Source organism: Sylvia atricapilla, chromosome Z, assembly GCF_009819655.1.
Source record: "Sylvia atricapilla isolate bSylAtr1 chromosome Z, bSylAtr1.pri, whole genome shotgun sequence".
NCBI classification, from domain to species: Eukaryota; Metazoa; Chordata; class Aves; order Passeriformes; family Sylviidae; genus Sylvia; species Sylvia atricapilla.
In genome coordinates, this window is record NC_089174.1 from 71247726 (window position 1) to 71263711 (window position 15986).

Consider the following 15986-nt stretch of genomic DNA (forward strand, 5'->3'; position numbering starts at 1 on the left):
TTTCAAGGCAAATAATAGGAACTAAGCACGGAGACATCTTAGGACTAATTCTTTCTTTTGAGGAAAAGGGTAAAGTATTATTCAATGACATTTTCCTCTAACCTGAGGCATAGAAATCTTTAGCACAAAAGGAGTTAGAAAAGGAAGGTTATACACAGCATAAATAATACAAAAAATTCTTTCAAACTCTAAGTTTCATTTAACAAACCTTCTACATAAACATAGTATTCTTCCTCAATTTTTCAGATTGTATTTCTTAATTACACTGATAATTTTAGATTTAACACCCAAAATCTCTGAAGTCTTCACCAAAAATTAAGGTTTTTCCACGTGGCATTCAGCAAGACTAATTCTACTTCAGTCTTGTAGCTGAAAATTTCTTACCTCCTCTGACTCAAGAAGAAATTCAGTAAATTGACAACCCACAACAGTGAGCTGCTTTGCCTTGGCATAGTCCAGATCCAGGTTAGCATAGAGTTTACTGCTAGGCTTGTAAAAATACAGCAATCTCCTTACAAACCTACAGAAAGTAAAACAGATTTGGCTATTATTCAGTATGACAAGGACAGTCTCGCAATACAAAATGCTAGTAGAAGAAATGGGTTATACTTGGTTTCTTGGCACTAAGTCATAAAAAATTATCAAAAGAGTAGCAGTTAGCAGTAGTAACTCCATCCAGACACAATTTTAGAGATGTTACTGTACTGTGTGTTATAAAGGGTTCTTTATACTATTACTTAATATAAGCAAAGGAACTTAAAATCTCTATGCTCTCAGAAGCTATAGCTTCCTTCTCATTCTCATAATTTTTTCTTTATAATTTTCTTTATAATTTATCCTGCAGCAAATTTCAAAGATTGTAGTATCTAGAGTAACAAACAGCTTAAAAAATAAACCAGTGACCTGAGTTTTCTTCAGCTATTATAGTTACTGCTACTGGGAAAAATAGATTTTCATGTTCTGACAGAAAATTCTTCAAAAAATAAACATACATTTGTGCCTTAAAATAACACAAAATATTTCACCTGAGGGTCATTCAGGCTGTCAGGCATTAAGAAAAATTACTACAGAACTGCACTCATATTTGAAAAAGTCAGAATAATCCACTACCCCTAACTCCAAACACAGGACCAAGGAAACCTGAAGGCTGAATTAAGTTTTGTCAAATAAAATGTATTTTATTCTAGGTTACTAGCAATAAACATATATTGACATACAAATTTATACATGTCTATATACAAATTTATACACATCTGTTTATGTGTATATTTAAGCATGTGTGTGTGCTTATCAATGTGTATGCATTCACTTTTGGGGCCCCTGGGGCCTCACTACAGGAAGGACATTGATGTGCTGGAGAGTCCAGAGAAGGGCAATGGAGCTTGGACCAGTCCTGTGAGGAGCAGCTGAGGGAGCTGGGGACATTTAGCCTGAGAGATTTGGGGCTTAGTTACTTACAAGTAAACAGGAACAACAGTTCCTAATCCTGCAGAAGGGATCAATGAACTACAGAACCTTCAGACCAATTCAGTTCTAGATTTTCCCATCTGATTCAGAATTAAATTATTTAGGCACTGACCAATGCTTGAGTACAGCACAAAACCATGGAATACAAACACTGTCCTACAGAGGTGGGTTGAAGAGTGTGTGTTGGTATCACAGTCAGTACTGCAGACACTGCTTTAGAGAAGCAATGTTATAAACTACCAGATTTCGAAAATAATTCCTTACCCCAAAGTACAGACTGGCAATTAACACCTCAGGAAAACTCAGAAAAAATGTACATGTAAAATTAAATAATGGTTATGATAACAATGGGACAACTGCTTATGTGGTAAATACTTCATAAAAGGACTCTGACTATTGCCTGGTAAAAACTAAAAACACGAGCCTTTCACCATATATTCTATCTTTTGGGTTTTCCCCCAACTCAGGAAGCAGCTTTTCATGCCCACAAATACAGACCTATTCTTCAACATAATGTAATCTATTTCTGAAACACAACCTAAAAGGCACATCCAAGATCTAATTAGTAACACTATAACCACACAGGCACAAAAGTAATAAAAATGTCTTATTGACAACAGACATGAAAGGAACCAGAGCTGTACTGGAGGCTTTTTGTTTGGTTGGTTGCCTTTTTTTTTTCCAAATTACACATGCTTCTCTTGCCATTAACAGCAACTAGAAATAATTTCCCCTTGTTTTTTGATGAAAGCTGTAATTAAAAAAACTGTACAACTATAGACTTAACTCTGTAAAAATTTCCCAAGCTCTGATATAAAACACTACTGTTTGAAATATCAAGCAGCAACAATTCTAAGGTTTAAAATTAAATTTAGCATTTGCAAGGGTGGTATGATTCCTAAGGGACTAAATGTGTAAAGTACTTATGCATGGAAAAGAAGCTTAAACACCTGTCTATTTAAAGCAAATATAGCAACCTAATTATCCAAATTTACACCGTAACTTTGTTTCTATAGATTAAGTTTTAGAAATGTAATATATCTAGGGAATATTTCATTGCAATAGTAAAAACCAGTTTTCCAAATTTATTTCTTCAAAGAAGGTCTACATTATTTTTACATACCTGTGCAATTGTTCATCTTTGTAGTTCCTTAGATTTATATTTGGCCACTAGAAAAAACAGCAAATATAACATTATATGAAACTTGTACATCAGTCCTTGATTAGATAGTAAAGTTCACTAATTTCTATCAATTGTATTTACCTAATATTTCAAAAGTTTTCTTGCACCTAATGTTACATCTTAAAAAAAGACATTATTTTACTGAAAAGCCCACACTGCCTGCTTCAAGAATTCTTCACTTTTTTCTAGAGAAGGACAGGGAATGTTGGCACATGCTACACGTACAAGACCACAATTCTAATGAAAACAAAAATGCTATGAGAAGCTGATGCAAAATAAACAATTTTGCTTAATTTCTTTTCTGCAACCAACAAATATTTGATATGCATAACAGGGAAATAATTTTTTGCTGCTGTTTTGAATATTCATCAGATTTGGTTTAAAAGTAATAATTCTGTTACAGATCACTCAAATGATGATTATTAAAATGCTATTTAAATTCTCTTGTTGATACTTAGTAAGATGTATCAAGAAGAGCCACATGAAAAATAATACTCTACTCAGGACTTATTCTTTCATCCTATTACAGTTTCCTCTGTCTTTACAGCGGTCTCCTGTCTACGGTTTCAGATTCTTTTTTGTTGCTAGTAGCGAATATTTTCTTGTCAGGAATGGAAAAAAGTGCATCAAACATTCTTCTTTCCTATCTACGTGACACAGTTCTACATTTCCAGTTGGAATTCCAGTATCAAGCACACACGGCATTAGCTAATGATCAGTAAAACTGACTACGTCAAGTAACAGTGCCAGATACAGATGAGAATGACACTTTTGCTGATCTTTTAGCACCTTAGCAAGCAGAACAAGTGAAAAAGGCAGTAAGGCACCACCTGAGATGCACACAATGAGGTGGCTAGGGAGCTGATGCTCTACAGATTCAAGGCTGCAACAGACGAGGGGGAGGTGAGTGGCCTTTTTATTTTAAAAAAATCTGCTATGAATCTGAACATAGCAATATCCATCTGCAGTCTAAAGTACTACTAGCTTTAAAGACAATATGCCTAATTCTATAAAGTTCATTTCCATACCAATAAAGACATATAACATTTAATACATGCTTCTTAGGAACACTGTGAATTTAACTATTGTGTGTCTTTTAATATAGTTTAAGGGTTGTATATAAAGAGACTACAGCAGCACTGACTAAACCCAGGAGATTCTCATTTCCTGAAATAAAACAAATTATTAGATGTGCTCTGGAATGACTATTAGAAAGCCAAAGCTCACATGTGAAACACACTTTTCTCCCAGACAACTTCTGCAACATATTATCATGGCCTTTGTAAGCTCACCTTCAGTATGGTCCCTATCAGATTCCAATTCCAGTCAAGGTTCTCTTTGTGATTGAGAACTTGGCTGTCTCGAAGATTCATAATCAGCGCTTCTTCTGTATCCTGGAACACCAACATGAAAAATTACAACAGGTTTCCCTGAATCATCTTTTTCAGTCTTGCCACAAGAAATACTTACTGCTCATGGAAAAATCATTAAAAGGGCAATAATGTGCATCTGAAGGTAAGTTGTATGGTTATAGTACTGCATTAAGAACCTAACAGTAAGAGATCATAACTGGTCCCAAAAAGCATTAAAGGTTATTTGAATTTCATTTCTCCATTTCTAGAAATGCAGTTTAGTATCCACAAGTACCCACAAGGCAAGTGAGATTAAAAAAAGTACTAACAGAATCATACAAATGATTCTGAATTACACTGAGTGAAGCGTCAGGGGTAGGATCCAAGTCTCTGGAACACAGTGTCAAATTGAGGTTTGAAAAATGAATTACTGTAATACCTTTAAAATAAAGATGTCTTTCTGCACACGGTACTGATCTCTTTTTTGGTGTGTTGAGATTGCTTTCTGAATAATATGATCTAAATGGAGGCTGTAAGGTTTAGGGCCTCTTTTCTTCATCTCGTGAAAACGTTTCAAGCAGTTCAGTGCTGCACTTGCTCGCCTAGAAGTAAAAATAAATGTCATAATTTATATTTGGCAATTATTATCAGACAAAGGAGGACAACCACTTCCTGAATAACAGTTCAAGAAAGATCTGACCAACAATTCTGAAGTAAAGAAAAATATTTTCTTGAGAGACATTTTTGTACATCTGTAAGACTCAGTCTCATAGCCAAATTATGCAGAAAAATATCTTTTAGAATTTCTAGGACAGAAATATTGTCCTTACCGATAACTTTTATTTTGCTTTGCAATTAGTGGTGTCTGTCACAGTCCAGCAAGGATATTAGAAAGTTTAAAGTTGATTTCCATTGTGAGATGTCACAATGAGAGATCAACACCCTGCAGTAAAGTTGGTAGTTGAGAGCATTAGCTTCAATTTAGAGGAACAAAGAGTCTCTCATACATTCTCACCCCCACCCCTCCTCTCCATAAGGGCGGCAGGAGTATCAATATCACACTTCCTGCTTGGATATCTAAATACTTCAGCAACAGCATGTTTTCTGGGAAAAGAGAGGGAGTAACATAAATGACACCCTACAGGGGTAAAACGAGTTCATTACAAAACAGTGGTAGCAGAAAAAAACCCTACCTACTGAGCAAATAAAAATAAGGAACTCTAAAAAAGAGGAGTTAAGTCGTTCTTTCCCATAAACAAAAATTAGCATAGTGCAGGAGAGTTCTTTCATTTTGTTTTCAAACAAATACCTTTGAATTTAGTAACTTATCTAAATTATTTAAATTTATTCTAACAGATTACAATTTTTCAGACTACAAAATGGTGGAGAATGCAAAGGTCCTCAAGTAAAAAATACTACTTCTAAAAAAATCACTTTATTTCAACAGAAATGGGAATTCTTAGCACTTTATCAGGTATGTCCAGAAATGCCAAAAAGCACAACAATTCCAGGTAAAAACACAAGCATCTGTCTCCTGCCCTTTATCTCTTCTTTCACATGACCACTCTGGCCAATATACTCTCCTGAAATTTCAGATATGCCTTTTTGGAAACTAATAGTGTAATTGCATGTCAAAATCTTCCACTGACATATATGAAACCTTCAAAACTAAAAATCAGAAGAGGACTACACTTTTAGAAAGTACTCTACAAGCAGCATTTATCATTTCACACTAGCAGTTTGGAAAAATGATGTAATTTATCACTGAGAACACAATGAAAGACAGAACATTACAATACATTGATCAGAATACTGATCCGACAAGATATTGTCGGGTATCAGAATACTGATACAGAATACTGATCAGAAATTGCAAGAATAATTAACAAATACATTTTATAGGTGAAAGAAAACTCAACAAACTCATTTTGTCCTCTACAAAGAAAAGCAACTAAGAACATAACGTTGAAGAAATACACATTAAAGACATGAATTTATCAAATTATTTGACTTCTTCCATTAGGAAGTTTCAATTGTGTAAAGTACCTAGAAGATGGCAGTTTGTGACATAATTTTATGCTTTCAAACGTAACACAGAATTCTTACAGTCTTTTCTCTTTCATGATGTCAAAGGATGCTGCCATATTCATCAGTGTTGGTAAGCAGTGCAAGTGATGGCTGTGAGAATGAGGAAGAATTGTGTTTGCCTACAAAAAAAAACCCCAATAAAAGATCAGTTAGACTAACTTAGTACAACAATTTCATCCATCTTTTTGGGATCAACATTTAAAGAATCTACCACTTTTCACAAGATTTTCACACATTTTTGACAACAAAATTGTATCTTGCTTAATGTCAGAGCATGATTACACACTATTTTGAATTAGTGATCTAACTAAGTAGCCTGAACTAAACTAGAAAGTAAATTGAAACAATTTCAGAGTTTTACAATACATATTGGAGTTTAAGCAGTAACATGCAAAAACTTCCAAAGCATCAGATGTGCTTATGTCATGCATATAACAGTATTAAAACCCTAAAATCAGAAAGCAAATTAAAGCTGATGATTTCTACAAAAGTATTACTGAAAAAAAAACCTTGATTAATTAACATTCTAAGTTGCTAGACACTTAACTGCTTTTGATGAACATATGTAGTTCCAAAAGTATTTTTGAAAATTTAAGAACGAAAGTATAAATAAATTACTCACATTTCCAAACACTAAACAAACAGGTAGCTACTTTTTTCACTTTTTGAGAAACAGTAGTCATATCCAATTAACAGATCATCTCTTCAGAAAATCAAAAAATGCCTATACCTGTGCTTTACATCATACTCCAATGTGAGATCACAATCACTCCCATTCGTAAGTATTCAGGAAACCAGAAAAACCGCATATAATAAAAATCGAAGGCTGAAATGTAGCACTGGACCATTTATGAAAACAGTATCATCATCTCAGTACAAGATTACTTTAAAAGAGAGAAGATACTGTAAAAGCTATCTGAGGTTGACAGGAGTGGAATGAAGCTGAAGTTTCCCTGCAGCAGGAACACTCCACCAAGATGGAGTTGCCTGAATGAGTAACATCAAGTACCAGAAACACATCCAGCTGAAAATGAAAAAAATTTTCAGCTGTCTCCCCTGTGAGGCAGAAACCTAAACACACTGTCAGAGGCCTACTGATGACTATTCTAAGACAAGTATAAATTAGCAATGTTTCTTTTCCCAAACACAGTTACTGATGGGTGCGTTTGCAGGGTTCCAGCTTAAAAATACAACTGCTGCCATGCCAAGCAAGTGTCCTTGTGAGAGTCAGAGCTACATATAGCCTTGGAGCAGAAGCCCTAGCATTTTCAATACTTTCCAAACAGTCTTCCTGTTGAATAATATTGGTTTTAATATATGAAGTGCCAGAAGATGTAATGTGAAATTAATTCAGATGAAAACTACATGTTTCAAGCTTGGAATACAAATTAATGCTGTAATAGCAAATATCTATTTACAAGAGTTACAAAGAGTGGTATTTACCATGTGCAAAAGCTCTCCCAAAAGGATAGTTGCTCTGACAGATACATGGTCATCACTGCTTGTGATCACTTCAACCAGACCCTTCAAAAAGTAAAAAAATAGTACATTTAATGTACAACATCTTACTCGAACTCATGCAGGAAAAAAAACGCAAGCATCTATTAAAACTGAAAGTCATTAGTTACCTCTAGAAGTCCATTGGTAATAAAAGCAGAAAGCACTAAAGCCAAGTAATTATCCATGAGATCAGGCCTACGGACAAAAAAGTATGGGAACAGTTTAGAAAGTATATTTCTTATTCTTCCTGCAAGAAAACAGGAAATGTTTTGTCCACACTGCCACAAAACAAAACAAGAAGAATGGTTTAGACCAAGTTAAGTTCATTAAATCCTCACCTTGACCTGGCTCGATGGGGTAAAACAGTCTTAGCCTCAGCAGCTACAAAGCCATCAGAAAGTCTCCAGCAGTCCTGAAATCTGCCTGGATCTAGAACAAGAAAATATGGACAATGGTAATTACAATTACTATCACAGTATTATTTTAATGGCAGTTAGTATGCAAATAATCCTTGCCTGCAAATATTATTTCAAGTGGTTTCAAATTACAGAAAAGTTTGTCATAGGAGATTTCTAACAAGCAATCTATTCCACAGTGCTGAAAAAAGCAAGAGTGCCTTGAAAGACAGGATTGTATCTCAGTGTCCACAGAAATAGTGATATTTCCAATTCATAAACACATTAAATATGTTTAACAGAAAATACCATTAGCACCTACACTGTTACAAGGTGCATCCGTATATAGAAGTAGGAAGTCTGCCACAAAGAATATTTTGTTTACTCATAAATTAAAAAAAAGAGAATTCTCTTCGGTTTACAAAGCAGTAATTCTAAACGTAAAATACTAACTTGGTTAAATTTAAAGACACAAAAAATCATGCACTTGCCCTCAAAAAAGCAGAAGTCTAAGGACAGTGGGGACAGCTACCAGATGGACAATATATAGAAAAGACTAATAACTGTAGTATTCACTACCATATCGACAATTCTGAATACTCATAACAGTTCAAAAGTCTAATCTGTGGTGCTGACCTTACAGTCTTTATGCCTAACGCTACAGTGTTAATGCCTAACTACGCTGATCTTTCATCAAACCTAAAAACTTAACAGGTGATAAAGAATTGTAAACAGGACTTCAGAGCACCCAGTGAAGTCAGTGGGTACAGAAAACAGTAAACATGAGAGAAACTTACAGTATACAGGAGACAGCAAAGGTTTCAAATTTGCAAGGAAGTTTAACAGACAGAACTGTTATATGAATGTTGTAAATACTTACCTACACTGAGAAGTGCCTCAATAAATTCTTCTGCAATAACAGGGAGAGGAAGGCGAAATATATCGTAGAGAACTTCAAGCAGACCTCGCTACCAAATAGAACATAACACAAGAGGAATTTTACAGATTTACAAAATTGTCCCTTTTATCACTGTTAATACTGACCTTGAGATTGAGAGTGCTAACACTGGTGCATTTGTTGCAATTTTTTTTTTTTTTTCACAAACTGAAATAAACTGGAGAAGAGAGGATGGGGCTTTTTTAGTTTTGAATTGTCCCTTACTGTCACTATGAATGCTATAATACTTCAGTGCTTAGACTGCAGAATTTTAGAATAGTTATATCTGGAACCATCAACTTTTGTCTAGTAAGCTTAATTTGTGAAGAAACATTTTTATTTACCTGGAATTCAGCTCTGATTATTATGCTTTAAACTTGCAACTGCAGCTACTATAAACTTGCTTTGACTTGTGAACAGAGCAACAATTAGTTTATGTACTAACTTTGGGGGTTAAATAAACTTAAGGACAGCTATCTCATAACTGGAGTCTGTGTTTATTTAGACAATTAAATAGTTAAAAAGTTAAGAATAACTTAATTAAAATAATAAACCGTATTTCTACATCAGTACCAAATATTCACCACCTACCCGGATTTCCATATTTGGTATACAGAGTACCCCAATAAGAGACTGAATCCCAGAATTTCCAGGTTTGCACAGGCTGATAATACCTGGAAAACATTTAATGTATAATAATACTCCCTCATCAACAAAAGAAAGGACAATAGACAGTGCTAAATTAGATTTCCAGTTTAAAAACAAGCACACATTAAAAAAAAACCCATAAGCATTTTCACCTTCATAATATTATCTCCTTCCCAACCAATAATATTAAATAGAACTTCTTAATCACAAAATTTTATATCCATATTTAAAAAACTGTGCTACTTTTGTCCTTCCCACTGTGAACAGTACTCTAAAGTTATCTATGAAAACAACATATGCATGGAAGAAATAACAAAAGAACAAAACTGTCTGTAATGAGTAACTCTTAAACCTGAAGAGTTTTCATCATCTGAGTAGAAATCTAAGGAAATTCAACCAAAAGCTGTATCTTAAATTAACACATTAATTCACTACCTTTTTGCCTCAGGTGAATTCTAATAGCTGTTAGATCTAAGTGCCTGAGTGTAGGAAGATGCAGCCATATAACTATCAGAAACTCTTTTCTGGAAGTTTCAAAGTCATCACATGCTTCTCTCTCCAAGCATGTGAGAACAGACAAGAAACTTGAAGGATAGCTGGATAATAAAATTAAGCTTAGTGATCATTTTCAGAACTTAAAAAGTAACACAAGTAGTGACACAAAACAGCCTAAGTACATCCTGGAAAAATACCACAAAATTTTGGTAAATGTTTATATTCACTCATATAAATTTGCAAGACAGTGTCTTGACTATAAACGAAGTAATCCCCAAGGCAGTACCTTCATCTTACATATTGTAATACTGCAGAGAAATAATTTGTAAAACGAAAAAATAACAAAACTTTTTTGATTTAGAAATATCTTCTACATGAAAAATTGCAAACCATGTCTATTTCCAATTTCTCTTCAGCTATGGCAGCTGGTAAAAGCAGGTAAATTATTTGCCAATATTTCTTAATACAGACAAAAATATTTCATTTACAGTGACAGAACCACCTCAAATGCAAATTCTTATGATGTTATTTTAAACATCCTTTTACCTACTAGATTTCAAGAATGATCATCAAGGCATTTTACACAGGGAGGGGAAAAGCTGCAACTTGTCAGGAGCCTAAGAAAACTGTGTATTGCATCCTCCAATTTTACAGTCTCAAAACACGTACAAAGTAGGACTGTAGGAAGGTACTGATAGAAATCAGACATATCAAATGAGACAGATCCTGTGTCATTTATACTAGAAAGTAAAATCACACTTCCAATCATACAGTTTCAAACAAACAATCGAATCTTACCTGCCCATGATCGAAACGCTGCCACTATTCCCATTTTACTAGCTAGGAATCGTGCTTCTCTGTCCTCTCTGCCGTTAAAACAACAAATATCACAATGCAGGTAATAATTACAAAACAAACAGTATTAGTATTAAAAGGTCGTTAACTCAGATGTGGGACAAAACTCAGAGTAAAATAAATATTTTATGTATGCATATATGTGTACATATGTATTTAAACAAGGTATATACACACAGAAAAGATTAGAATTTTTAATTATTGGTATTTTTCCAGGGGAGTTTTCATAGGAGGAGGATAACATGAAAAACACCTATAGAGAGTCAGATGAATCATTCTGCACCTCCACTGACACTAAATCTACAGCAGAGTTGTAAAGACCATATTCAGTTACCCACATCTAATCATCTAATCACATTTGATAATTAAAAAATCCTGAATAATTCAAGTTGGAAGCCATCTCAGGAGATCTCTTTCTAGTCCAAATTACTGCACCAGTTACCAGACTAGGCCAGATTATAGAAACACAGAATGGTTTGGGTTGAAAGGCACCTTTAAAGGTCATCTAGTTCAACCCCTCTGCAAGAACTCAACACATACAGTGTGTAGTACACACTCCTTTTACAGTGTCCAGAGCTTTAGGAGGCAAACAAGCTTCTGTAACTCAGCTTGGAATACCTGCAAAAAAACTCAAGGCTTTTACTCAGATGGGTACTAGAAGCTTTCAAGAATTCATTCAAGGCAGCAAGACCTCTCTGGACAACCTATTCTATACAAAACCACCCCCCTGCCCATTATATCAAGTTGAAATCTTTCTTGCTTCAATTTGTTTCTGCTGCTTCTTGTCCCCACCTTACACCAACATGAAGGGCCCTGGCTACATCATCCTGAACACATTTTCATAGGTAGCAAAACTGCTACTATTCAGCAGACTGTGTCCCTCAACTCCATCCTCTCTAGGCTAAACAAGCTCTTTTAAATGTTCAATGCTTAACAGTATTTTAGAAATAGACTCTGGCCTACTATATTCAACTTCTAGAAATTCAGTATATTTGGAAGGAAGTACAGCTTATTTCCAATGCTATGAACACAACTGATAGCACAAATAGCAGCACTAACACTTACTTGAGCTGTCCTTCTGCTGTGTCTGGATTATGCCTGTAGTGAAAATCTGTGTAAGGGGCTAAAATTCGCTAAACAAAAGAAAGACATGCATTATTTTCACATGAAAATACAGTTAAATCACTATTGCCCTTTCCTCAGTGTCTCTCCGAACTGTGGTATTATTCTTACTTTATAAATCTTAGGCTCTTAGCTTAAAACATCTTTCAGACACATTATCTTTTAACACAGAAGAAATCTGAGACAAAAGTGAAACATTTTATTGAGTAATAAATGTTTAATTTCTGTCACTAAACAAGTAGAACTGCACTCACCTCTAATTCTACATCTGCTCGCACATACTGCCGGGTCTTTGGATGATTAATGAGGTGCAAAACCGTAGTTATCAGAGCCTCATTTATTCGGCTTAGCTGACAGTCAATGACATTTTTCAAGATGGTACTTAAGCCACCCCGAAGAGCTACCACCTCAGGATTCTGAAGTGCTACATAAAGGAAAAGAAGTCATTTTGAATAGCAATCAAAGACAAAACATTTCATAGTATATGACAAACTTGTCATCAAGTATGGATATCTTATTTGTCCTGAACACTGCTGAGGCACATGTAAAGCTTTTAATGGAACTGGCTGACACTCACAATGAATTGTGGTTTTGGATTGATTTATTATAAACAAAAATACTGGTCCATTCAGTCTCCAGCATATGGCCATTCCCAACTTAACTCCCAACCAAGTTTCCATATAGTAGTTTCTAGATTTCCCCATAAAGAGTTTTCATGCTTCACTGAACTGACACATATAAAATATTTATACTAAAATAAGAGTAACATTTTGTTTATTTCTTAAAATCAGAAGTTTTATTCTTGAAAACAAATTGCTGAAGTTATTCCCCACTGACTGGTTTTGAAAAAACTTCAAAAATCAGCAGCCAAATAAAAGTTTAGGGAGTCAGTATAAACCACTGTCCTGATAACTACAGCACCTACCCCAAAAAATTTTAAAAAGGAAGATACTTTGTAGTTCTCTGAACTCTTCTAAATTTGTCAGCATCTTGTGCATGGAAATCTTCCTATTTCAAACCCATTAGTCTAAAAAAAACATGAACTGCAGTAGAGAAATGTTTTTAAGGCAAACTAAAAACTGTCAGATCTTGAAGGAAAGATGAAAACCTGAAACCTTTGCCTATGATACATAAGTAGATTTTCAGTCATTTTGGTTAATATCATGCTAATAACTAAAATCCATGAAACTTAAGAACACTTAACATCTAATTCCTTATTAAATAAATACTGTGAATGTCAGCCACATCAAAACTGAACACTAATTAAGAAAAATTATCTTACCTAGTTCACAGATAATGGCTATACATGCTCGAACCATTCTGTCTCTTTCTTGAAGACCATCATTTCCAACTGCTATCAAAGAATTAGTAATAGAACTGGGGAACAATGAAGCATTCACAGTGATCATCTGCCAAAAAGAAAAAGCCCTCTGGTTTCTTCATATTTCTCTAAATACACTTATATATTCACCAGCTCTGTTTCCTACATACAGCTATCTTCCTACATACAGCTTGCTACTTGGTTGTATCTAGTGAATCTTCAAAACTATTTCTTCTGCACTTGAAATTTTTACCATTTCAGTGTTTTTGTCAACTAAGTTTACCATTCTCTTCTTGCTTCAGTTTTTTATTTTTATAATTTATCTCAATAAGGAAGAATTTAAAAGTATTTTTGCAGTAAGAATTAAGACTACCTTCATCATAGTTTTTTTTTCTCTAGAATATCTTTATTGACAAAGAACATTATCCAATGACACAGCGTTAACTACAAACTCATCTACTATTAAGGACGTTTTGCACCACGGAAAGGCTCAGCTGTCAGTTTGGAACAGCCAGAATTCACACCAGATTAAGGAGCAAGACGTATTAAAGGTAAAGAAAGCCACTCCTGAACAACCAACCAATACCACCAACTCTTCACTGCACTCAAGTCAGGCTTTGATTAATTCAAAAGGCTGAGCAACTGCTTGTTCACATTTTTTCCATTTGTGAAAATTAAATACACATATCCTTCCGAAATAAGAATATCGCTAAACAGATGGATTACTAAGGAGGAAGAAGGTTTTTGTCTGACTACCTGAAATGGGAACAGTGCAATGTTTTATAGTCCACTAAAGTGTGTCATCTTTTTTCTTCCAATAATAAATAAAAATTAGACATAAAAAATACTCAATATACATCAAACACCTAAAAATTTAAGAGTATCTTTTTAGTTTTCAGCAAAACCAGGTTTATCTTTGTAATTCTTCCAAAATCGTTTTGTCCTATATCCATTTTACATAATGTGTTATAGGTATTTGTGCAAAGACAACTAGTTTTTTACCTTTTATTTCAGAGATGTTAAAATGAGAGGGTATAAACTATGACGACCAAAATATTGGAAGTGTTTTAACAAATCTATCTTTAAATATGTGTTTTTGAGAAGCTTCTGGTTATACCTAATTTCAGTGCCAACAAAACAGGAAGCTTTAAGATAGGACTTTAAAGAAAAAACAAATTCTCTCCCGCCCACACAGTCTTTCACTTTTGCACAGGCAAGAAGAAACAAGAATAACAATAGAACAGGTGCACCAATCCATTCTAGAAACTGCAAGCTGTTTACTACTAATATTGACAGACTACTTCCTGTGAGGACACAAGCAGCCTGTGAGGACACAAGCCATTCTGCTTCACGGTCTTCTTTCTTTATAAGCCAGGACAAGAAAAGGTTTCTTGTAATACTCAATTTTAAACAAATCAGTAAAATAAACAAATTTTTGTATTTACTTTGTATCTGCTTTAGGTATTAAAATGCAGTTCTCAATACCAAGGTCAGGTAATGGAAAGCTACCTACAAGTATCTAAGATGAAATAAGTAATAAAGACTACAAATTTGGACTTCAAAGACTCCTTTAGAAAAGAGGAAGAAAGAAGATGGTTCACATTGCATCTAACCCTGACTTCTGCTTTAAAAAAAACCCACTTGGACTATTACATTTTAAAAAAAGTCTTACTGACTTCTATGAGATAGAAAAATGCTTCCTGAAACAACTTCATGCCATCCTTTTCAAGGCTGAAGATATTACTAAACTGTAAATCTTTTACCAGTAAATGTACAGGTGATTACAGTCAAAACAGGGAGTGAGCACTCAGCCTTCAAAAACCATTTGACATCAAGTTTTAAAAAAATCAGATTTTTTTAAAGTCTTCCCACACCATTTAAACCTAGTATTTTTAAAACAAAGTTTACGATTGTTAGGATTAATATTTTGAAGCTCTTCTCTATGAAAAGAAAGAAAAGAGAAGGTTTTTATTTTAATCTATGCAATTCTCAAAGACATCTTTTTACTACCAAAGATGAGGTTAAAGAGAAATCTTGAACATGAAAACAACAGTTCTGTGATACTGGAAAAATCGAGATCAGTTTCACAATAAATTATCTTCTAAACAATTTTGTTAGCTTTTCCACGTTTTTTTTGCCCTTCATTCTTCCCTTCTAGACCTTTAAATAATCTTTCAGGAATCCTCATATCAAATCACTAAATCTGAGACACTGAGGGGGATGAAGACAGAGGTGGAAAAAAGGCAAGAGCAGGGTAACGAAAAGACAGTGTGAAAATACAGAATGTGCTATTCAGGAAGTATTTCTTGTGAGAGAATTTCTTGAGTACATACTGCTCTGTGCCAATGCATGCTTAACTGCTGTAGCCTAGACAGCACATGAGAAAGCTGTTAACTTTAGTGGTAGCAGGCTGGGTGGCTTCTTGTTGGTCTGGCACTGTCTTTTAAGAAAACAGAATGTAAGTAAAAAACAGAAAGTAAGTAGCAAAAGATGCTAGAAAAGGCTTTCCATCAACACAGTTCACAGCATTAACGGACCAGAAGCGTGGCTGCACAGCCCAAGTATTTGATGCACAAACCTGGTGCATGCCAAAACCCTTGCATCACAATGGAGGAAAAAACCC

General features: G+C 34.5%; 1 protein-coding gene across 2 annotated transcripts in view; it reads right to left on the reverse strand.

Annotated features, from left to right (window-relative positions):
- The window catches only part of RICTOR (RPTOR independent companion of MTOR complex 2), a 75648-nt gene that overhangs the window by 26601 nt on the left and 33061 nt on the right, over positions 1–15986 (reverse strand). For both annotated transcript variants that reach the window (XM_066338684.1, XM_066338683.1), the window contains exons 7-20: positions 13325–13451; positions 12297–12466; positions 11986–12053; positions 10864–10931; positions 9514–9596; positions 8866–8953; positions 7929–8019; positions 7719–7785; positions 7534–7614; positions 6109–6209; positions 4442–4604; positions 3943–4044; positions 2591–2637; positions 385–520 (exon numbers count right to left, since the gene is read on the reverse strand). In XM_066338684.1, coding sequence (XP_066194781.1) covers positions 385–520; positions 2591–2637; positions 3943–4044; positions 4442–4604; positions 6109–6209; positions 7534–7614; positions 7719–7785; positions 7929–8019; positions 8866–8953; positions 9514–9596; positions 10864–10931; positions 11986–12053; positions 12297–12466; positions 13325–13451 — 1392 coding nt within the window. The remainder of the gene's footprint in view (positions 1–384; positions 521–2590; positions 2638–3942; positions 4045–4441; positions 4605–6108; positions 6210–7533; positions 7615–7718; positions 7786–7928; positions 8020–8865; positions 8954–9513; positions 9597–10863; positions 10932–11985; positions 12054–12296; positions 12467–13324; positions 13452–15986) is intronic.